This window comes from Corapipo altera, unplaced genomic scaffold (assembly GCF_003945725.1).
Source record: "Corapipo altera isolate COAL_440 unplaced genomic scaffold, ASM394572v1 61411, whole genome shotgun sequence".
In the NCBI taxonomy this organism is placed as follows: Eukaryota; Metazoa; Chordata; class Aves; order Passeriformes; family Pipridae; genus Corapipo; species Corapipo altera.
The window spans coordinates 10450662-10474455 of NW_020884875.1; the positions used below are offsets into that span (position 1 = coordinate 10450662).

The 23794-nt window shown below is 41.0% G+C and overlaps 1 protein-coding gene and 1 long non-coding RNA gene across 5 annotated transcripts in view; one reads left to right on the forward strand and one right to left on the reverse strand.

The window, feature by feature from the left end:
• The window catches only part of LOC113943141, a 28504-nt gene extending 8918 nt beyond the window's left edge, over nt 1-19586 (forward strand). The window contains exons 2-3 of the long non-coding RNA XR_003526212.1: nt 8265-8362; nt 18772-19586. This is a non-coding gene — a long non-coding RNA (uncharacterized LOC113943141). The remainder of the gene's footprint in view (nt 1-8264; nt 8363-18771) is intronic.
• Nucleotides 1-23794, reverse strand: part of THBS4 (thrombospondin 4) — a 40784-nt gene that overhangs the window by 12236 nt on the left and 4754 nt on the right. For 2 of the 4 annotated variants that reach the window (XM_027634502.1, XM_027634501.1), the window contains exons 3-12: nt 19465-19712; nt 18316-18421; nt 12588-12670; nt 11960-12011; nt 10483-10655; nt 7277-7414; nt 6841-6918; nt 2586-2738; nt 590-694; nt 244-351 (exon numbers count right to left, since the gene is read on the reverse strand). In XM_027634502.1, the coding sequence (XP_027490303.1) occupies nt 244-351; nt 590-694; nt 2586-2738; nt 6841-6918; nt 7277-7414; nt 10483-10655; nt 11960-12011; nt 12588-12670; nt 18316-18421; nt 19465-19712 (1244 nt within the window). Of the gene's footprint in view, nt 1-243; nt 352-589; nt 695-2585; nt 2739-6840; nt 6919-7276; nt 7415-10482; nt 10656-11959; nt 12012-12587; nt 12671-18315; nt 18422-19464; nt 19931-23794 lie in introns of those variants that run through there. The other 2 variants (XM_027634505.1, XM_027634504.1) reach the window with 2 other exon arrangements.

A 23794-nucleotide genomic window follows, 5' to 3' on the forward strand; every position in this document is an offset into this window, starting at 1 on the left:
GAATTAAATGCTGAAAGATAATAATGGCAGATACACTGGTGGATTTAAGGCTGGGTGTTTCACATTTTGTAAGAATGAGCATTATATAAAAGCAAAAGACAGGATTTAGGGAGTCACTGAAAGTGATGGGTATGGAACAAGCTCTGGCAAATGATGAGTCAGATTTCAGAATCACTGCCCACTGCAGTAATGGAAAGTCCTTCTGTTTGCACAGACCCCTGCATCCTGATCTATACACAGCACCTGCTCATTGGGAATGCCATCTCCATCTGCGTCATCATCACAGGCATCTCCAATTCCATCACCATCAGCATCTTCTTGTCCAGAGTTTGGGACAAATCTGCAATTGTCCTAGAAAAAAAAGGAGACAAGTCTGGTGTTCTGTGGGTAAACTGCATGCTTTCATAATTTGAATGGCTTTTTTTCTATTATTGTTTTAAATAACTGATTCATCCAATGAAATAGAATCTTTACAGAAGAATTCAATAACTTGAAAAAAAGATTAATACATCTAGTCATGTTTCTTCCATTCTTCCTCTTCATCCCTTCATGCTCTGAATTATTACAGGATTAAGAAAGAATTTCTTACCTTTCTGCAGTTTTCAGCAGTGCATGAGAGTTCTTCGTTAGGGTAGCCATCAATGTCAACATCTTTTCCACAAATATAACCATCACCAGCCCAGCCAATGCCACACTATCAATAAAACACCATGGTAGTACTATCAAAAGGTTAATGAGTCACTGTAGAAATATTCAAGAGGGAAACTCCACACCCATCTTGAAAACACTAGCATACAGAGATCACGGCCAGGCACTGAAGTACAATGAGGTACAATGCAATGAGGTACAATGCATCTCTCACTATGGAGAGAGAATCTTTGTTTCAAGTTCTCTGTATCTAGACATAGCTAGAAAGAGCTAAAACTTGATGTCAAGTGGAATATGTGCCTGCAACACCTAATGATTTCAGTTGAAAATATGGATTGCTTCGAGCCACTGGCCAGGAACTAACTTTGGTTCCTTACCTGCAAATGGAGTAAAAGAAAACAGACAGAGTATGCACCTAGCATCTCAGTAAGGGGCCCACAGTTAGATGGTGATACTGAAATCTCAGAAAATAAAGAAAACCTCCTGACTCCAATGTGCTTATTCAGAGAGCAGGCATTCTTTATTGACAGTGCTGGATGCAGGGGGGATCATTCTGCCTATCATGCATACCATCAAAGAAAAATCCTTCCCTTTTTATTTCATATATACATTAATATTCATTTTAATTCCCAAAAATAGCTTACATATTCATGATGTTTCTGATAAATCATTATCATAAATTTCACCTATACAAAGCATGTGTCATTCTAGCTTTGGGTGGTCTTGGGGGTCTTCTACGACCCTCAGAGTTACTGTCCTTTAAATGAACTTTTTGGTGCTCATGCACAGTTATAACATGTACGTGTAATTTTCCAGTCTCTTGAGCCAATCTGTTCTGTTTAAGTTTTATGATCAGAACATACTGCATTCCATCAGTACATCTCGACATATCCTACATTTTATAGCTGTGTAAGCTGTAGTTAGAATTAACTAGTTCTAAACCTCCTTTGTTCTACTACAGATTTATGTTCTGATTTTATCTCCTTACTTGCTTGGATCAAATTCTCCTATATCAATGGGATGACTGTGTTTTGCTCAGTATCTCAAGAACTAGAGGAAGTTTTAAAAGAAAACTGTATTGACATTTACTAAGTTGGCATCAGCAAAGGAAGTACATTTGCACACAAGTTTCTCCTAGCCAATTAAATTGGTACTGTTTCAAACCAATTCCTAATCTCTGTGAAAGATATATGTATAAAACTGCATGTCAAACTCTGGCCTCCCCTTAAATCAAGGACTTGCCTCTAATACAAGTATCTAGGAATCCTTCCATTACAGTATGGACTTAAAATATCCTGGATTCTTCTTTTTTGAAATAGATGTACTTAAAAATGAGACCGAAGCAAGTGCCAGCAAAAGTATGCACAGCATCCAAAGTTAGGACATGGGATTAGTCTCTTGCTTCCCCTTGCTAGCTGGAAAAACTAAGTAATATACTTCAGTCAGACTCGTACAATAGCAGTTCATATGCCACTTGGTGCCCCTCTGCTCCCACAGCTGATTAAGCACAGTACAGCCTACTGATGCCTAGAATCTGTGATCTCACTTGGAAAAATACCATCTCTATCACCTGGCAAATACAGGCATGTTGACTATGCAGACAGGATCCCTACTCACAGCTATGTAGCTGAGCACCAGAAGAGGAATTTGTCCTTGTGATGTCTTCTGTAGAGTGACACTTGACAGTTTCTTCTGAGGAGGCTACAGAAAGTCTACAAAAGCCATTCCCGAAGACCTAATTACAAATACAATACACAAGTATGTCTGCTTTACAGACAGGCGGCAAGAACAAACCAATGGCAAGATACCTAGTCTGGGCCAGTGAGCCACAATCTAATAAAATATCCAACTGTTTGAAATGGCCACAAAGACTTTCTCAGTTCCAGCCGAAAAAAGGCTATTTTTCACTGGACAAATGCATGAATTTATGAACTCACAATACACGTCACCTCTCCTCTCCTCTCCTCAATACAACGGGCATGGATGCTGCATGGATTGAGGGCTCGATTTCTGCAGCTCCGTTCAGCCTGGCATCCCCTGATTTGGTCTCCTGTATATCCTGGTTTGCATTGGCCACAGTGGTAAGACCCCTGTAAGAACAAAAAATTAGCAGCCAGCCTTTTAACAGGAATTTTTTTCTTTTTAAAACATGCACACAAGTGAGATTCACATCACACTGCTTACACTGTGCAAGTGTAGTTTTTCATTGCTTGAGGCCCCTTGCACTGTGAACAAACTTTATTTTCCATGTGAAACTGATGTTTCGCTCCCACAGTGCATGCTGGAACACACACTCAACTCTTATTTAGATCAGCCTTTTGTTAAGCCAGAGAAAAGTCGTGTAGCAGCAAAAGCTTCTTCATGATGCCTTGTCCCTGCCAGCATCACTCTGAGCCACTTCCAGGTGGCTGAAACTTTGCGTAAAACTCTAAGTAGCACCTGATTAATCACACTGGATGATCTTATTTCAGTGTAAACCACACCCATCAGTTTATTTGAATTCAACTAGGCACATTTTATTTCATTTTTTAAACTTACATGTTTTTAAATCAATTTGAGCTAAATTGTTTTCTTCAGAAAAGAATTCTGTAGGTGAAGACACAGTCATCCTCACTTACACTGCAATAAGAACATCGACATAAATTTTTGCAGTGGTTTGCCTAGACACATATGTATATACTTTATATTTGTGCCCTCTCTCGTGTAGATAAGCATAAAGTTGCTAAGCCAAGGAATCTCGTTATGTTCTGGGACAATAATCATATGAGATATAAACAGATAGATGCGATAAGTTGAGGTCTTCTTTAGGCATCTAATATGCCTTTTGTCTCTGATATATTTGTAGACTTGTAACTTATGAAATAAAAGTTAATAAAGGAAAACAATCTTTTTACCTTATAGAGAATGATGCCTTAAGCCCCCAATGGTTTTTTTATTTTTCTAATATTGGTAAGACTTGTAAGTTTTATAAGTAGGTTTGAAAAGCAGAAACCCTCCCTTCTTTGTCTCTTGTCCCTTTCCCTTTCCCTGTAGCACCCTTGTTTACACATTCCTTAACCCTCTTACCCCATTCTATGCTCCCTATATCAGCCCTACTCCTGAATCCAATAGAAATGTTTAGTCTTTTGTCAAGGCAAGGCCTAGACAGTTGACAGAACAGCATATCTGGGCCTAAACCACAGAATGAAGTCAAGAATTTAGGTAACTATGTACCCTTTGTGCTCTGATGATGGTGAAGATGATGAATGGAGGGTCCCGAAATACACCCCAGACCCATTTTAAGGGGGTGGACCCCGGGGCGGACCAGAGAAAAGGCCACAGGGTGGACACATCTGGGATTGGATGGATGATGTTATAAAATGTAACCTCTCGGGCACAGGAGCAGGTATACGCGCGCGCGTCTTGTAACATCTTAGCCTTGGCAAATAAACCCTTTCTTATCTCACCCCTAATTAACTGCTCCGGGAGATTTTTTCAGCACCTAAATCCCACGGCAACAAGAATAACTATTTTTTGACATGTCAAGGAACAGAAATGGGCAGAGCTCTGACAAACATGTGCATCTACCCCTTTGTGAAACTGAGGTCGTTCGTACAACTTCATTCTTCACATACAAAGTCTGTTGGAGGTACTGTCAGGACTGTCCTATTCCATCCTCATAGAGAAATCTATTTACTACTCAGACAGGCGTTATTTTTGTCCTCTAATCCTAACTTCATTACAAATTTTAATTCTGTGCTGCCTGCATACTTTCAGGATGAAGACAAAAATACACTGACGACTGAAGAGTAAAATAGTCCTTGAACCATGCAAATGGTATGGCCTATGTAAAACACACCAACCCATCCACTTTATCCTAATGGACACTAGGATAGTATTTTCTGAAGTCTGATGAATTTGCTCTGTATATTCTGTCCTTTATCAAGCCCAGGTATGCATTAAAATAGCCTTTAAGGCAGCACTTCCAGACCAAACTGTTTCTGAAGGGAGACAGGATTAGAAACCCCACACTGCTCTGTTTTGACAGATGGCAGGACACTTGGTGCCTACCCTTTGCAGACAGGGCCTGATGGCCTCCTGAAGATGACTAGTCATGTCTACTCATGCAGCAAGATACAACATGTGTCGGTAGATGTTCTAGATACTGAAAAAAAGAGACAAACATACTGAACAGTGAAAGCAGTCCTAAGAAATCTAGGTTGTTCACAAGGAAAGCTAACACTGAACACAAATGGCAGCCTAAGTAATACCTTGCTGCAGAAAGGACCACCTTTACACCTGAAGGATATTTCCAACCCTTCTCTTGCTTTGAAGAAAGACTGTAGCATACACAGGACAATGTGAGGATCAGGGTCAGCCAGTATGGGTTTGTGAAAGGTAGGTCACGCTTGACCAACCTGATCTTCTCCTATGACAGGGTGACCCATGTAGTGGATGAGGGAAAGGCTGCAGATACTGTCTGCCTAGATTTCAGTAAAGCCTTTGACACTGTCTCCCACAGCATTCTCCAGAAGAAACCTACAGCTGATGGCTTGGACAGGTGTGGTCTTCAGTTGGTAAAAAGCTCTCTGGATGGTTAAGCCCAGAGAGTGGTGCTGAACGGAATTACATCCAGCTGGTAGTCCCCCAGGGCTCAACACTGGGCCCCATCCTGTTTAATATCTTTATCAGTGATCAGGATGAGGGGATCAAGTGCACCCTCAGTCAGTTTGCAGGTGACACCAAACTGGGCAGGAGTCTTGATTTGCTGGAGGTTAGAAAGGCTCTGCAGAGGCATCTGGACAGGCTGGATCTGTGAGCTGTGGCCAATGGTCTGAGGTTCAACAAGGCCCACTGGTAGGTCCCACACTTGGGTCATAACAACCCCAGGCAGTGCTACAGGCTGGGGAGGAGTGGCTGCAAAGCTGTCCAGGGGAAAAGGACCTGGGGGTGCTGTTTGACAGTGGCTGAACAAGAGCCAGCAGTGTGCCCAGGTGGCCAAGAAGGCCAGTGAAATCCTGTCTTGTATCAGAAACAGTGCGGCCAGCAAGACCAGAGCAGTGATTGTCCCTCTGTACTCAGCACTGGTGAGATCACACCTCAAATCCTGTGTTCGGCTGTGGGCCCTTCACCACAAGAAGGACATTGAGGCGCTGGAGTGTGTCTAGAGAAGGGTAATGGAGCTGGTGAAAGGGCTGGAGCAAAGTCTTACAAGAAGTGGTTGAGGGAGCTGGAGGCATTCAGCCTTGGAGAAAAGGGGGCTCAGGGGAGGCCTTATCACTCTCTACAACTACCTTAAAGGAGGTTGTAACAAGGTGGTGGTCAGTTTTTTCTCCCAAGTAATAGGTGATATGACAAGAAATGGCCTCAAGTTGCACTACAGGAGATTAAGATTGAGTATTAGGAAGAATTTCTTCACAAAAAGGATTGTCACGCATTGGAACAGGCTGCCCAGAGAAGTGGTGGAATCACTATCCTTGGAAGTATTAAAAAAAAGAGTGGATATGGCACTTGGGGAAATGGTTTTGTGGTGGGCTTGGCAGTGCTGGGTTAACAGTTGGACTCAATGACCTTCAGGGTATTTTCTAACCTAAATGATTCTATGATTATGTTATTCTTGCTTCATAGCATTAATGTGGTTGTATGCCCCTTTTATTGGATCCTAACATCTTTCAAACCATTCCTACTTCTGCTATGCTTGCTCTCCTGGATTTAATATCTATGGATATTAAAAATATTGTACCAATTGCAGCTCTCCTCTTTTCCATTTATTTAGAGGGATATCTGCTACTGTATACATAACCTGATGAAGTGAAGACATTACTCCTATAAAGACAGCACTCAGGGGAACAGCTTGCTGCAGCAGTTCCCAGGTGGGAAGAGATGAGAGTAAGAAAAGTTTTAATCTTTCAGAGGCTGTTCCTTGCAATGACATACTCACAAACACACAAAACTGGGTAGTATGAAGAGAAGAGCTCCTGCCATTCTTCAGGGAAAGTGATAAAATACAATTCAGATGGATGTGTTAATGACAAATCAAGTACTGATTTTTTACTGTTAGCCAGGAAAAGATGAAGGGATTTTTTGATTTATATGAAGCCAAGAAACAAATTATATTATTCAGCTCTTCAATCAGACGTATAAATCCAATCCTAGCCACATAAAATTTTAAAACAATCAATTTTTTAAAGCCATAAATGAAAAGATGCTTACCAAAGTGTTTATGCAATGAGAATTCGGAACGCAGACTCCAAGTCCACCATTCTGACATTCATCAATGTCTAAGCAGACCTAGCAATAAACCAAATCAACAAATAATAAAAACAATGTCAATTTGAGATTGAAGTCTGAAGAAAAGACACTAAAATTTAAGACTAGAAAAGAGACATAGCCTGTCCTGAAACCGCTCTCAGAATGGTACAGACACACCCTTAGGACAACAGTCCAAATCTGAAGAGACACTGTGATACAGAAAATTTCAACTTTAGGATGTGCTGTGGTCCACCCACAAGAGTTTAGATAAAAACAATGTTCCTATTGTAGGGTGCTACAGGAATATGCAAAAAAATTTACAGTAAAATACAGATGCACTGCTGATATAAAACCAGCACCTTGCAATGGCAGTTGTCACAGGGATGCTGCCACTCACCTGCTTATTGCTCTTGGCATAGCTGATTCCTATCCCTTGTATGGTTTGTCCTGTATATCCTGGAGGACAGGTCTCACACTGGAAACCTGGAGCAGTGTTCACACATCGCACTCCAGGGAAGCAAGGATTGTAACGGCACTGCAATGAGAAAAACGAACCGAGCACATGTTTGTGCTTCAGTAACATCAAGCCTCTGATTAAATCCACAGCCCTCTCACCAAAGGTAGTGCTACAACCAATGTCTGTATGTCATCTGTTCAGAGACAGCTTACAGAGAAAATCATCTCTGCAGGTATTTCTGACCTCAGCAAGTCTTTGGCTATCTCTGTAATTTAAGTAACATTTGCAATCTTCTACTACAGCCTGTAGTTGATGTCCTAAGCTCTCATCCTCAGTCACTCCTTTGGCTGGACAGGTTCAGATCCCTTGGAGGCTGAAAACCCCCCAGAAGTCTCCAGACCACAATATAAGGAAAGCCACGTAACTCCAACCCTCCAAACAGTCCTGTGGGTTTTTCTGGTACACAGAAGTTGCAGCAGCATTTTCCTTCATTTATATTTGTGCAAATCCCATAGCCAGAAGGAAACCAAACATGAACCAGATAAGCAGGGATGTGTTAGTAGCACCCACATGCTTCTAGAATGGAGGCCCATGGAGAATGGAGCCACTTGTCCCAAAATATCATATGTCCACAAATCACCCTTGGCCTGAAGGCACCATTCACTTCATTGCCTTATGCAGTCTTACAGAACAGCTGTGACTGATTTCACTGAACTGGTGGGTGCCAGTTTGGAAAGCACATCTTGCATTGCTGCCTTTCCAACATCAACACTAGCTGCTAGGTAACATTTATAAGAGTACTGCAAACATCAACATGCCATCATGCTGCATTAGACAGGCTCAAAGGCAACAATAAATGAGAAACATGAGAAAAAAATATAGAAGAGGTTTAAAAACATTCTTTTTCCCCCCCTTCTATTGCTAACAGAAGAACATCTGCAAGATGGAGGAAGAATGAACCAGACAATATTCACCTACAAGAGACATACAACTTGTAACCAAACACACATACACAAGCAGGAAAAGGTATGTTTAATATCCACGGGTGTTTGACAGAAATGTTTGTTAGAAGTAGATCCGTAAGTAATGTAAGGGAAATGTAAAACCTAGGACAGACATTTTGTGCTCCTTATTTTGCTGTGAACTTTTTATTGCAGGCAGCAGAGGGCACCCAAATTACACAGCACACAGAGTAGAGCTCCTGCTCCTGAGATACCAGGCACCAGCACAGCAAAGTAATGTCTTTAAACTGATAATGAATTAGGGAGTGTACTACAGAGATGCTAACAGCCTCAGAAAAGATGATGGCAGCTCTTAGTGAGGAATCTTCTAGATTTGTCTTTATCAGAATTCATACATTAACCTCTTTTTAAATACCTGGTATGAGGAAGTACACAAATAGTTCGTTCAGTAGAAAAATGCTCTCCCAGAAGAGATTACTAAAAAGCTTTTAAAAAAATTTACTTTCCTTCAGAGTCTTAGTTAACTCAGGAAAACAAGTAACATGACACATCCCCTCTAATTAGACAATTCAAAATTATTGCCATTCATTGCTTCTTTATTTCTCCCTGTGTAACTGTAAGTAAAAATCTAGCTGCTAAAGTAGGTATTTACTGTTGAACAAAACCACTCCAGACTGGGTGGTAATTTTAGTAGCACATAAAGACCTCATGTAAGCAAGTCCGTATCTCTATAACACCATTTCCTTGATATTTCTAATCTGAGATCCGACCTGTCATATGGAGTGGTGGCACGAAGATGAAGGCACATCAATCTCCTGTGGCAGAGCCTGACTGCTCACAGAAAACCGTATTAATATCAAGCCACTATAAACCAGTCTCAGTCTGTTTTCCCATCACTGCTGTAACGGGTAGAGTTGCTCCAACCCTGAAAAGAGCAGAGGAGACTATTGCCATGCTCTGCCTCAGTCTGCAAATAGCTCAGGAGGTGAAGCCTATCTGTACTGGTGGGCTCCATCCAGGCTGGCTTCAGTCTCTCACCATAGCTGTCTGTGGCATGAAACTCATACCACAGTTGTCTTGGTTTCACCACTTGCCTTCACATTTCAGAGCTGCACCTCCATTTTTCTACACCTTCTGTTGCAGCAGACACAGTTCATGCCATGTGAGGCAAAACAAGACATTGCCTCCTGCTCAGGAAATGGCCACACTCAACCCACTTTCTCCCCCCAGTGTTTTTCACAGACAGAAACAGGACATCTTCCTCGGTGATGGCCTACAGGAAGGAGCAAATCAAAGCAGCAGTCAAAGCACATCTCGGAATTGCTTTTGCTGTTTTACATCATTATTCTGGTACACTGCTAGTACTGTGTTATCCACAGGCACAGTTTATGACCTCATTGTGCTGGTTCCCTGGTCTACTACATCCAGGTGCTTTTCCACAAAAGTTACTAAAGAGTAATGTCAAAAATCATCACACAGAAAAAATGCAGTGAACCTGTAAGTGGTTTTGTTGTTTCTGTGCCACATTCCAGTTAACACAGGGTTTTTTTAATCATTTAAGAGACTGTAAATTTATTTACTCAGTCCTCAATACAAGCAAGCTCTGAACTTCTAATATATAGCACAAGAAAAAAACAGATTTAAGTCAGCATTATTGGATTTCAACACAAAGAAGCAAAAGGAACAATGACAATAAATGTTTATTTTCTTTCATAGACATTTAATGTAAGGCTGAAAAGATGGGTCCAGTTTGGGTTGAAGAGAACATTTTGGTCTTCAAGGCATGAGTATGAATGTGTCAGGAGCATGACAATTTGAAGAAGCAAAGTTCAATTTGACAAGTGCTTCTGCAGCCTATAACACAAGCTACTGCAACTTCTTGTGGAATAGAAACAACTATGTCAAAAGTTCATTTTGTCTGGTTTTAATTTGGCGTTTTTTTCCAAACATTAAATTCTTTTAAGTGACTTCTCAACTCACCAGAGTATTTCAAGTTTTTACTCATATAACCTCCATAAAGTTGCAGCAACAGCAAAATAGAGATATAGAATCAAATCACAATGAATTAATATTCACTGTGCAAGCAGTCAGCAAATGCTGAAGACAGCAAGTACTAGCAATGCATTGATATATATGAAAAATTTGTTTGTTTGGGTTTTAATTCACTGAAAGTCTTTATTTTACCTCATCAATATCTGAGCACGTAATTCCATTTCCTGTGAGTCCTTCAGGGCAGGGCCCACATTGAAATCCTTCTGCTGTCTCCACGCACCTCACTCCCCTGAAGCAGGAATTAACTTCACATTTGGGTTTAGGGCGCCTAGGAAGCTGAGTTGGAAAACTCACAGTTCCCAAACCTTTAATGCAGAAAGAATAACTGTTTGAGTGACTGAAAGAAACATCCATTGTGGCTTTCAGCAAGCATTCTGAAGAAATCTCCAAGACACTCTGCATTGTGCTGTGGCCGAAGAGACTTTACACTGGGAATGGCCCAGGAGCTTGCTGTGTCCACAACCAGGGGAAATTGATGCTATATTTTTAGATCCCCGTGCTTCTCCTGGCTACACATGGGAGTCCTCCTGCTAGGTTAGTCCCAGCACAGATCTGCTCCTGGCCAGGGGAAAAAACTCTGAAAGCCTGTGACCTCAGATGGCCCAAGGGACTCAAGTATGAGGGTAGAAGTATAAGGCATTTCTCTTGCTAAATCAGCAACACAACCATTTCATAAGAAAAACAAGGTTGTGGTTTCACAACAGCATCTCTGAAACAGCAGCAGCTCTGAAAGTCTACAAATAAGAAGAATAAAGAAGTAGCAGCTGGCAGCCCACAAACACCGCAGGAATATGCAGGTACATTAGTTTAGGTGCACAGAGACCAGCCCAAGGTTTTCTGAGACTCTGGCAGGTGCCGAACCTTGGTAGGGATGTATGCAGGATTTAGACTTTTTCTTTGACACTCACACATATGGGTTATCCTGCCTAGAGCTCAACTTGAGTTTTGATGAGGCTTACAGACTAGAAGAAATCTAGTAAAAGGTCTGATGCATTTAAGACCTTTCATCCCACCCAGGAAGAGAGTATACTGGTTTTTATGACTGTATGCATGTCCTGATTGTCAGTTATGTAGGAAGGCCATGCAATGGCATTTGGAAAAGCAATTATTTCTTTCATGTAGAGAAAAAATCATGACCACCTTTTTGGGTCTTACTGGTGTTAACCAGGGACTGCCTCCTCAGAATCAGATGAACTTCAGGTGGATTGCATAGGATCTTCCTCAGACTGACAATACCAGCTAGAACAGAACATGATTCCTCTCTTGTCCTTCTACTAAGATTGTGCATGAGACACCTGGTAGACAATGGCTCCCTCCACAGGAACATGTGGCATGGCTTTATGGCAGAGTAAGAACTGACAGTACAGCCTGAGTAACACTTTCTGGTTTAGTGGTGCTTTATCCCCCAATAAGTGAGTGTCTGGGCTATGGAAGCTTTTTCCTCTAATGAAAATCTATTTTAAATTTGTGTTCAGTACATCTAGAACTTTGGACACGGTATTTTTAAAAAAATACTTCTTAGAAACTACATAAAGCTAACATAATCAATATCAGTTTTAAAACAACTGTGGATCTCATCTGAATTAGAGGCCTTAACAGGAATACTTACCACATGCTTGGCACTCAGCTATGGTATTTCTCAGAAATGTTGTTTCTTTGACCTTGAGAATATAGAAAAAAAACATTATTTGGGTACAGGCAGTTCCAGTATGGACCTGGCTGCAAGAAAAACCATTATTCCCCAAGATGCCACTCAAACCATGCAACATAGATAATCTATCTTAAATGAGATGCTCTTCATACTCCATAAAATTAAGGACAGTGATAATGGACATACTTCAGTTCAGCCTTCATCAACGGGACCCTTAAGAATTACATATTTAACCAAAGGATGCCACCAGCAATTCCAGTTCTGATACCCACAAGAAATTGAAACAAATGCAGTTTCAGTTCTGTGCAATGGACCTACTGTTATCTAACAGTGGGCTAGGATGGCTGCTCTAGTTCCTTAAGACACAAAATTTTCTGGATCTGAAAAAGCAAGTCCCCTACACTCCCACATTCAATGATTCTCCATAGCACAGAGTACTAGGACCTATATAGTTATTTCTTCTCCATTGTGTCACGCCTTCAAGGCAATGGACTCTACACAGGAGTTTACTGCTCACATCAATTCTGCACTGACTCTATCAAAGGGGTACGCTTGGGATATTTCACACTGAAGCCTTTATAAGTACCTGTTGTCTGAGAAGGTCTTTCACATCAGCCAGTATTTGGTTCATCTGCATCATCTGACCCATTAGCTGCCTACTATAATCACCTGTAGGGAAACAGCAATGAAAAAGAGTGCAAAACATAACTCTCCTTCATTTGCCGTGGTAATTTCTGAGATATAAGATGGAAACCCCATGAAGAGCCAAAGAGGACAGACATTACCATTATTTAAGCCCTGTAGGAATCACCACAGCAAACGCAGTATTTATCTCAACTTTTTATAGTGTAATTTGCATGAACTCGAGGCTTTTCTGGAACTGAACTCCATGTATATCAGAGAAGCAGAAACCTCTCCACAGAGAGAAAAACAAGACTGTGATTTCTCTACCATTATTTCAGTGTCAAGGCTCTCTAAGGCAACTAATGCCACCAGTGTTACTCGTTCCCCCTAGACCAGCAACCCTATTTCAGTATTTCAAGACTGGATATCTGTGACAACTCATCTCAGGGAGGAGGACAAGGTTGGGGCAGGAAGTATATGTGCATACAATGGGAAGACACCCTGCATAAGTGCATTCCACATCACCACAACTGATTAGTAGACATTTTTTGAAGTGGAGTTACCCAGATTTCTGAGCAAGTTCAGGGGAAAGCTCTGACCACCCACCAACAGCACCTGCACTGAAAAATAGTGCTTTTAGTAACTACAACAGTCATTTGGCTTTTCTTCTGAAAAGCAGCTCATCACACTGTACACAAGTTTCATGGCTGCATTTGCTCCTGGTGGGTGCAGAGTTTGTATGGACTCACAAAACTCAACACACTATCCAGAAGAGGGTCGCAAGGATGGTGAAGGGTCTGGAGGGGAAGCTGTGTGAGCAGCGGCTGCAGTCACTTGGTCTGTTCAGCCTGGAGAAGAGGAGACTGAGGGGAGACCTCACTGCAGTCCACAATTTCCTCCTGAGGGGAAGTGGAGAGACAGACACTGATCTCTTCTCTGTGGTGACCAGTGTCAGAATCTGAGGGAACGGCCTGAAGTTGTGTCAGGGGAGGTTTAGGTTGGATTATTAGAAAAAGGTTCTTCACCCAAAGGGTGTCTGGATACTGGAACAGGCTCCCCAGGGAAGTGGTCACAGCATCTAGCCTGCCTGAGTTCAAGAAGCATTTGGACAATACTCTCAGGCACATGGTGTGACTCTTGGGGATGGTCCTGTGCAGGACCAGGAAATGGACTCAATGATCCTTGTGGGTCCTTCCAACTCAGAATATTCTGTGATTCTATGAATGCACACCAAAACCATTTCTCGATACTAAGTAACGAAAAGACCTCTAAGACAGACCAACAGTTACATCTGTAATGAGCCATAAGAGAAGGACCAGAGTCAATCCAAGATATTCACGAGAGATTCTTGCCTGTTAAATGAAATAGTGATTTTGAGCCGGTGACAGAGGAGAAGCAGAGAGCATGTTTAGCACAATAGCTTGTAATTCCTTCTATTTGTTAATTACTTCCGAGTTTGTACCTCTCTCAAGCAGATATTTGTTTACTTCTCTAAAGTAAAGCTTGTATTTAAAAACAAGCTTTATAAATATATGCTCTTTCACACTCTAGGCAGGCAGGATATTTTGATATTATGCCCAATAGCTTCAGGGAGGTTTATTCACATGTTATTTTTGTGAGTATTGAAAGCTTATATGAAAAACGCTTCTCTTAATGTTTACCTCATTGTTTTGTACTTCAAAGCATGTCTAGCTGTTTCCAAACATTCTACTGGGAACTGTCCAACTCTCCAGATACTATGTTTTCTTCACTCCAGATTTTCTCATCAAAACACTGAACAAGTTTAAAGAGTCAGAAATCACCTATTCGAGAACCTGCCTCTGTTCTAGTCCCAACCTTGCCTTATTTTTATTTGGAGGACAGTGGTAGGACATGGGAATTTCAGAATTCCATAGTGGAACCTGGCACACACCTGTTCTTGTTTTACTTGTTAGTTCTTTTTTTAAACAAAGACTGGTTTAGGCATTATTGATTGAGATTTGCAAAAAATTCTCAAGATTTCGGATGCTTTCTGTTGGCTAGCACCTCAATCAAAATCAGATCTATTCTGCAGTTAAGTTTTGCAGACTGCCGAATGTTAAGGTGGACTAAACAGGTTATACTGTCATGAACTACATGTCCTATTTGCAAATCTAAACAGCAGAGCAGAAACAGATGGCTATTCTTAGTTGGACTTTTTTCTCTTCCACTTAAAACCAATTCCAACAGTAGGCCCCACTTGCAGCAGAATGACCAGTGTTCAGGGATAAGAATTCAGAGATGCCTTTAAAGGAGCTGTCAGCCTTGCAGGCTGGCTTTTCCCAGGAGGAAGCAAGTTAAGATACCAGCCTCAAGCTGTACAGATAACAGGTCCTACCATGTAGTCTCTCTCATCCACACTCCAGTCACTAAGGCAACTCCCCAGTTCAGCTAGTCCCTAGCCCCATACTCTGAGTCAGTAACAATATGAGTAACAGAATAGCTTTCATGGTAATAATTAAGTTCAGAGACAGCTCTGAAGTATTACTGTCCAACAGTGAACTGAAGTCCCTTGACATGCTCATTCTCTGTAAGACTGAAGTCATGTCAGGGAGCCACTCTGTCTTTCTCTTGCCAGGACTTCGTAGTACAGAATCATAAAATGGTTTGGTTTGGAAAAGACCTTTAAAGATCATGTAGTCCAATTCCCTGGCCATGTCAGGAACATGTTTCACTTGACCAGACTGCTCAAAGCCCCATCTAGCCTGGCCTTCAGCACTTCCTAATGGGGCATCAACAGCTTCTTCGGGCAACCTGTTCAAGTACAGGACCATGGATTTAGAGCAGGCAACTAGTTTCACTGCACTGTTAATTGGCCCAAGCAGGGCAAAATCACAGACGTGTAGCTGCAGGCCACCATGAAATGCCTCAAAGATATTTCTTCTAGCTCTCTTGGGACCAATACTGGCTCAAGAAACACACTTGCCCCCATCTGGCAAAGTCAGAATCCTGAAGCGTCATTGAAAGAGAACAATATTCGTAGAATCATAGAACATTCTGAGTTGGAAGGGACCCATAAGGATCATTGGGTCAAACTCCTGGCCCTCCGTGAGACAACCTCAAGAATCACATCATGTGCCTGAGAGCACTGTCCAGCTTCTTTGAACTCTGGAGGACTGTGGTTACTTGGCCAGAGATCCAGCCATGATTAAAGTATGGATGATGGCTGACAAGAGAACAGTTTCCTGTCAGTCTATAATCCTCCACCAAAGAAGCTGTATATACAAGTTGCATGTGGAATTAGGAAGAGGCAGGTTCAAAGTAAACAGGAGGAAGTATCTCCTCAAACGTGATAACTTTCTTACCAGGAGACAATCTTGACTGTGCATTCAAAACTGACAGGACAGATATACAGAAGAAAACATATATTCAGTACAAAACACAGAGACTTCATCTCTGAGTTGAGAACTGTGAATAAAGTGAACTGCTAGAGAATAGGGGAATATGCAGAGAAAACTACACCAAAACTCCACTCCCTTACACTCTTGCCCTTGGACCTATATCGACATACTGTCTCTAACAATAGACAGGTTAAAAGAATCTTTGGTCTTGTGCAACATAGCTAATTTTTTTTACACTTTCTCAGGTTCAGGTACCCTACATGAACCAGACAATCCCCAAAGATCCCTTCTGACCTGAATGATTTTGTGATGATTACAGGCAGCATACTAATCTCATCTACCAAACCTAGTGCATCTTACACTCTATTTTCCTACCCAAACAAGAAGACTCAAATACACGGGTTCAACCTGCATCTGATCATCGTATTCTCATCTACACTACTTAGATGTCTCAGCCTCACAGACTGAACATGGAGGGAATGCTGCTGCCAAAGCAGTGAGCAATAATTAGGCACACAGTGAAAGCCATGTACAGCTATTCAGGTCCAAAGCACTGCCAAGGATTTTCCAATTAATATGAAAGCACACAGTTTTACCGAGATGCATACGTCTCACACCGCTATACAGCTAAGCATTTGCATTCCAGCTTTTTCTGGCTGAAGGCAAAACTGTGGTTATCTGATATATTGCTCCCATAAAAGGGCATCATGAAGAACACACGAAGTGCAAGGCAGTTGAGTTAATATTGCTGTTGGAACATCTGAACCTTTTCCTTTGGTGAATTTGGTTATGTAGAATTTGAAGGTATTCATGTGAGTTGTCTTTTATTATTATTAATGATACTAATTCCACTCGAACGTTATAAGCAACTGAATTTGAGAGGCTAAGCCATGTGAAGGCAGCCACAGAGAGACAGTATCTGTCTGTATTGCTACCATTTGCATTATTGATTAGTGAGCAAAACGTTACAAATGAGAAAGCAGCTGTAACCTGGAACCTCACTCAGAGAGCTGTGAGATTTTGCAGAAGGAAACAGTGAATTACTTTGCCCTTCTGTGTTCAAATGCCTGTTGATTTAGTGAAAAAGAGAAAGTTGAGGATAAAACTCGGGGTTTTTTTTACTTAAGTGTATGTATGCTAAGAAGCAAGAAAATAGAAGTATGTGCAACTGAGGATTTACATATCTAAAAGGTAAACGAGATTTTGTTGTCATTGCACACCACTGATGCCTACATTCATGTGACTTTCTCAGGATGCTCTCATATAAAAGTTTTGTATCTTGTCTCTATTCTTATCAAAACCAGCAATGCTGCAGGGTATGCGTTTGGCAGAGGAGACAGGAAAGGGTGTGAGAGAGAAGAACCTCTCATGGATCCTATTTCAAACCTTGATCTCAGTTTTCTCCCCATGGCTGTCACATATTAACACATTGCACACACAGTGAGAAATTGTTCTCCCTCACACCCACAGCAGAAAGGTAGATGGACAGGAACTACAAAAGGTTGCAGATGGGGCAGTCTAGCTCAAGTTTTCTGTGTCCAGATGTCAGGAAGCACTCTTGCCTAACACAGGGGATTGCATGCAGCCCCTGGGGACCTGCAGGAATTACAGTAGCCTCAGGTCCTTCTTTTCCTCCCTGTTCCCAGCTCAGTCTCTATAATGCTCAGCACAGGCAGAAAAGGAATTGGGTTTAAATCACATGTCCACTCCAGCCAATGACAAAAGCCTAGGCAAACTTGTGGCAGGACTAGTGGCTGCCTTGCAATGGCTCTTCCCACATGGACATACAGGTTCTGTAGCTGTAGCACAAACACGTTCTTCAGTGTCCTGTGACCTTCTTTACACCTTGCTCCTCCCTTCTTGGGGACAGTCCAGCGCTCAACAAAAGATGAATACTGGCCATGAGGATAAGTACATGGACAGGTCTTGCTACGCCATCCATCTACCTATTTTCATAAAGCCTGTATGAATGTATCACATTTAGGACTACTTTATGTCTGCAATTGTCTGCAATTTGAATACTTAAAATATTATTAAGCTGACACAGACAGATCATCATCACAAAAATTTGCCTTCCAAATTAGGCTAAAAAGCTCTTTAATCACTTCTTCACTAGGACAGCAATTCATTGTTTTATCAGTAGCAACAGTGACTGTTTTCTCTTCAAACTGAGGTGTTTTTAAAACATTGACAGAAATTATCATGTCTATAATTCAGTCAAATAATTTTTATTACTTGATTATAAAGCTCCACATTTTTAATATTCATCATATTAGCTTCGTTGCACTGGTATCGTAAGGAACAATTTTAACTCCTGGTTGCAGGTCTTACCAGTGTACTGAGGTACAGGCTCAATTTGTTGAAGAAAACAATCCTGCAGGTTCCCCACTTCGGCAAGGGTTCCTCCAGTTACCAGCTTCAGCTCATCTAGTGTATCCTGGGCTCACAAAAAAACCACAGCTCACAGTTGGGGTACAACAATGAAAAAAAATAGGAAATATCAGACAAAGTAAATTATTTTTTTTTAAGAGAGAGATTCCATTTTGTACGCATGTAGGACTTCTACACTGTTCACTTTAGGGTCATCCGTCATCATCTGAAGTGTATAAAATCCCTAATCTTTGCTTTGAAGATTTCCCCATAGCTATGGTTTTATTTTGATTTTTTTTTTTTGTTTAATTCATATGATCTCACATACGAGGAAGTTCACATATTTAGATATCTGTGGCACGTGATTTTTTTTTAAAGTGAATCCAAAGCAGTCTTTTTTCCCCTCCTCTCAAACAGGTATACATTCATGTCAGGAATGTGGGCACCTCAGTTATTCTCCATACAAAAAAGCTTATTTTCAAGCCTGCAATGACACAAAGGGGGCAGACTGTCTTGCATACTTTGGATTAATGATGATGAAAGATGCTGTGGAAGTCAGTGTTTGTCCTGGACTGCTGATAGGGAGATGACAGGAAGCTGTGCCAACTCCTGGTTGGTAGACAGAAGAAGAAAAGCTGTTGTAGTCAAACAGATGAGGATTGCACTCTGGTACCCTGAGAGTACGCCCTTTCTTTTGTCTTTTTAGTCCCTGTGGCTTATTATGAAGAGGAAACCCCCATACTCAGTCAAGCATTGCTCATACTGAACAGTTGATGAAGATCTGCCCTTACTGTACCAGCTAAGTCTTGCAAAAAGTCCAGTCCCCAAAAAACACCTATACAGAAGTGAAGGATGCACTAATTTTTTGTTTTTCACTTAAAAAGCTAAAAACTGTGTTTAAAACAAATAGCATAATTATTACGGGGTTCATGTAAGCTAAGATTTCACCTGTTCCACAGAAGTTATATTTACATTTATTTCACAACTTAATAGTCAAGTATTACTGTACAGAGCTTGGCTGCTGCAAGGGCTGAGGTCTGAATTCAGCGATCCAGAGGATTGCTGGTGACCCCTCAAAGTGTTCAGCCTGTTCCTGGTTTTCGTGCTCACCTGTGGTTTCTCCTGGAAAATGCGCAACTCAACTGTCACCGACTTCTGAGACAGCATTGAAAATGGTTTTGGCAGGTCCTCAATGGCACCTACTTGCAGGCAGTCCAGATACAACTCTATCGTGCTCAATCCCTGCTGCAGACCACTCAGCCACAAGATGACAGCATGGGGCTTCCCATCAGCCAGCTGGATGTTGCTAAAGATCACGGAATTCAGCCTTCCATTACTCTTCAGATAGCGCAGCACCACTAGGACAAAATACATAGAAGGACTGTCAGAGGGTAACAGACATCCAAGGCTGATCAAGAAAGATCCTGTGGAAATCTGCAATCGCCCTGGTATTTTACCAAATGTCAGCTTTTGTAAATGCATCCCATACGCAGACATAATAATAATGTAATAATAAATGAGACATCAACTCAGAGCAGCACTACCAGGACTCTTGCATGACACTCTAGTCGTAAAGCATTGCTCCCTGCACAGTGTTTTCCATTTCTTTGTCCTGGCCTCTTTAACTAGCTTAACCAGTGTCACTTTACAGAGCATAATGTGCCAAAATACAAGAGGTAAAGTTACAGGGTGTAGCAGGTAGCCTGCAGTCAGCACTTTGGCATGTATATATCTTAAAGACCTAGAAGTACTCTGTAGCAGAAATGTATAACAAGAAAACATCAGTTTCAGTGATGCATACAGCAGTCAGTGAAGCCATCTAACAGTGTATCCAAATGCATAATTAAAGAAAGCAAAGGAAGCATGATCCCAAGCCAATAACCTGTTCTTCTCCATAACAAATAGTTAGCAAAAACAAATAAAATATCATGCAGGGGTCCTTAGAGAATGGATTTCAGGTCCTGTGATGTTCCTCATATTGAGAAGGTTTTTATGCAAAAGCTAACATTTTGTAGGTTTTAGTTCAAACTAGTGGGATTATTCCTAGAACATGACATAGCCAGTCCTTGATGTGGGAATGTGCCTAGATCTCTGGATGGCTTGGTTGAGGTCGTATGGGAGAAGACACAAAAATTTATGTACTTCACACATTCATAATATGTCAAAAATTCCTACATGCATAGTATGTCTAATGTGCAAAATAATGTAATGCAAAGTAATACATACCATAGAGTATAAATTAGTAAAAACAAATAAAATAACAAAAAAAATATCATGCAGAAAAGGTATATCCCACCCCTAAAGATGACTAAGCCTCCCTTCAACTCTTTTGAAAAGTATTAGTGAATGCTTTCAAAATCCAACAAAAATTCTCATTTTATTAAGTAAAACACTCTATGAAAGACCACAACAGCAAACCAACAAATACTCTTACAACAAATATTTGCTGCATAATACTGAAAAATCATCCCTTTCCCAAGGAAATTGGATCAGTAAGCTAGGATCTGCAAGCCAAATCTCTTATACCAGCTAGCTAGTTCTCTTCACAAAATCTCTCCCTGGCTCTCTGACTGCACATCTGTAAAAATAAGGAGCCGAGTGCATCTGGACAGCATATAACTACCCTAAAATATCAGACAGACCCCATTTCAAAGATCCCACTGATCACCAGCCTGCACATCCCTTATTTCCTGCTGGTAAGAGTTACATGCATGAGGAGTCAAGCTGCACAGCTGCCAGGCATCTAAACAGTTAAGTGCTGGCTCTGGTGAACATCTGTTTGAAGTTCACAGAAGACTGCTACTGTTGCATCAAGTGAAAGCTCACAAATGGTCTGACACTAGGTCAACTAAAAATTGTGGATATAGTTGAAGGAAAAGCTCTGTCTTCGGAGCTAATAACACCTACTTACCAAAACCATTCAATTTCTATTCATTTAACAAATTATATTCCCATCTCCCCGCTATCAATGTAACTCCTTTGATGTTGTGATACCTCTGTTTGTTGGTGACCTGAGTTACTGTGCACATGCTCCATACAATTTTTCTAATTGCTCAGTTTAATGATTAAAAAAACCCCAGATTTATAGCAGCATGAATGGGGCAGGGTACATCCCCATCTTTAAAATCTATGCTAGTGCTAGAGCCTCAGCACTAGCACTAGCAGCTGTGATCAATATCAGATTGTTTTCACTGCTGTCTATGTCAAAACACTGCCAGACCTGAGATTTCCGCAAAGGTGCATGAGGTCACCAGTAACTTGCTAAAAGGTAGCATTTCCTGGCAAACTCAAAGATCAGGCAAGACATAGTAGATTTCAGGCATTTTATTTATGTGAATATTATGCATGCTTGGTCATATAAAAGGCAAGATCTTTGGATCTGGGCCCTGCTTTCAGAGTGACCAAACACAACAGTAGCCTAGATAAAGAAAGAGGAGGTGGAAGCAGGACTGAGAACGGACCCTGCCAGAATAGTTTTAGGACAAGGAGCAATCAGCCTTAGAAGAAGGACCAACCGTTTTTTCCTCAGTCAAAGCCAAATATCCATCTGTTAAACCAGAGCAGGCTTTTGAAGAGAGATTTTTTTTTTTAGATCACAGTCTCCACCTGTATAAGATTTAACTCATCCACACCCCTGCAGTACATGTTTGCTGCTTGAATATTTTAGACATTCATGAGTGTCACCTGTACTGCTTAAGAAACAGATTTTCAATTAAACTACCACTTCTAATAGGAAGTAGGAGCTGCTCCACAGAATTTGTAAATTACAACACTTGTATGCATTAACTGCTGTTTTCTCCACACAGAAATCATTCAAAAAAGATAAGAAATTCATGGATTTTCCAGAGGCTATTTGCCTCTGGAAAGCACATTGGTCTAGCCAAAAGAAGTTGAGCCACTACTCAGTAATTTATACCTGTGCTTTTAAAAACGTTTAGGCATTATAAAGATGTTACTATCAGGTATACAACAACAAAACCAGAACATTGTAAAGGATAACTAAGGCGTGCTTTGAGCTCCTTAGATCACATTTGGATGCATAACTGGAAATACCATGCAGAAAAAGTAATGCACTTATGCATTCTTCCAAAACTGTAGGTAACCGGACCATGCATTTTGCTGAGATGCCAACATTGGCTCATCATTTAAGTGATGATGACCAGTCTTGAGAGGATCATAAACAGCTCTCACACTCCACATTTTTAGCTCACACAACAATCTCCTGGATGCGTTTTAACTTATTGTACAAAGTAGCCATATGGAATCCTTGACACTTTTGGAGAAATCACAAGTGAAGACACTGTCATATGCTTTGCACAAGGTGCTCTAAGGTAATAAGGAGGCAAAGAGACCCATGAAACAGTCCAGCTGTAAAAAGCCTTCTTCTGTTTAGTCAGTCCTTTACATCAGATATGTTACATCTACTCAACACCAGTCACTGACAGGACAAGTTGCTTCACACTGCCTTTCTATATGCCACTGTTTGTCCCGTCAGAGAGGCTTCTCAAAAATCAATATACCGAAAACAAAACCAAAAGAAGCCACATTACCTTCCATCAGAAAGCTTCTTAAGTGTGTTAAAGCGTATCAATAACCATCAAACATGCAGGTATTTTTGAAAATCAAAAGAAGAGTTTGATATGTTCAAATTCTTATGTTTAGAGACACATTTGTATGCATTCCTATATACATATACAACATCTACACACATAATTGTGTGTGAGAGAGGAAGAGAGGGAGTATGTGCTATCTACCATTTATTCAGCAAATAAGTCAGTCAGTGTTAGGAATTGCGTGACACTTACTGATAATGCTGTGTGGTCATGTATTACCCACTGTCAACCCACACACAGCTCTTATTTCCTGATCTCAGAAGGATTTTGATAAAACTACCAATGTTTTATCTAACTCCTTCCCTTACAATTGCCAACCAAAAGGTGTGCTTTTCTTTAGCATATTGAATAATTTCCCTATGCATATAGTGAAATTTCTCAGTAGTTTCACAGTATATTGGGCTCAGCTGCCCAATCACAACACTTGCAGTAGCATATTATCACAGCAGTGGTGAAGCCAGTGGAGCAACAATAATGTACATAATTCAACAATTTTTTGCTGAACCTTAAAACTGGAGTATATCCTAGATCTGGTTTAGTGAAAGCTCTCCATTTCTAAAAATCAGCTGAAGTTTCGGCTCTGACTCCTGATTAATGGATTCCAATAGAGAACAAACACTTTAATTCACCCAAAAGATTCTGTAAGTGCTGGGAATGTTTGTCTTTCATAGTCAGATCTAACCTCCAGGGTCAGCAGAACAAGAACCTGCCTTTCATATGCATGAGGCAGCACGTGTGTGTGTCCCTCGAATTCCTGCATAATAAGAACCAGTGACTGGCCCAAGGGGAAAAAGGAAAAAAAGAAAAGGAAAAAAAAGCCAACCAAA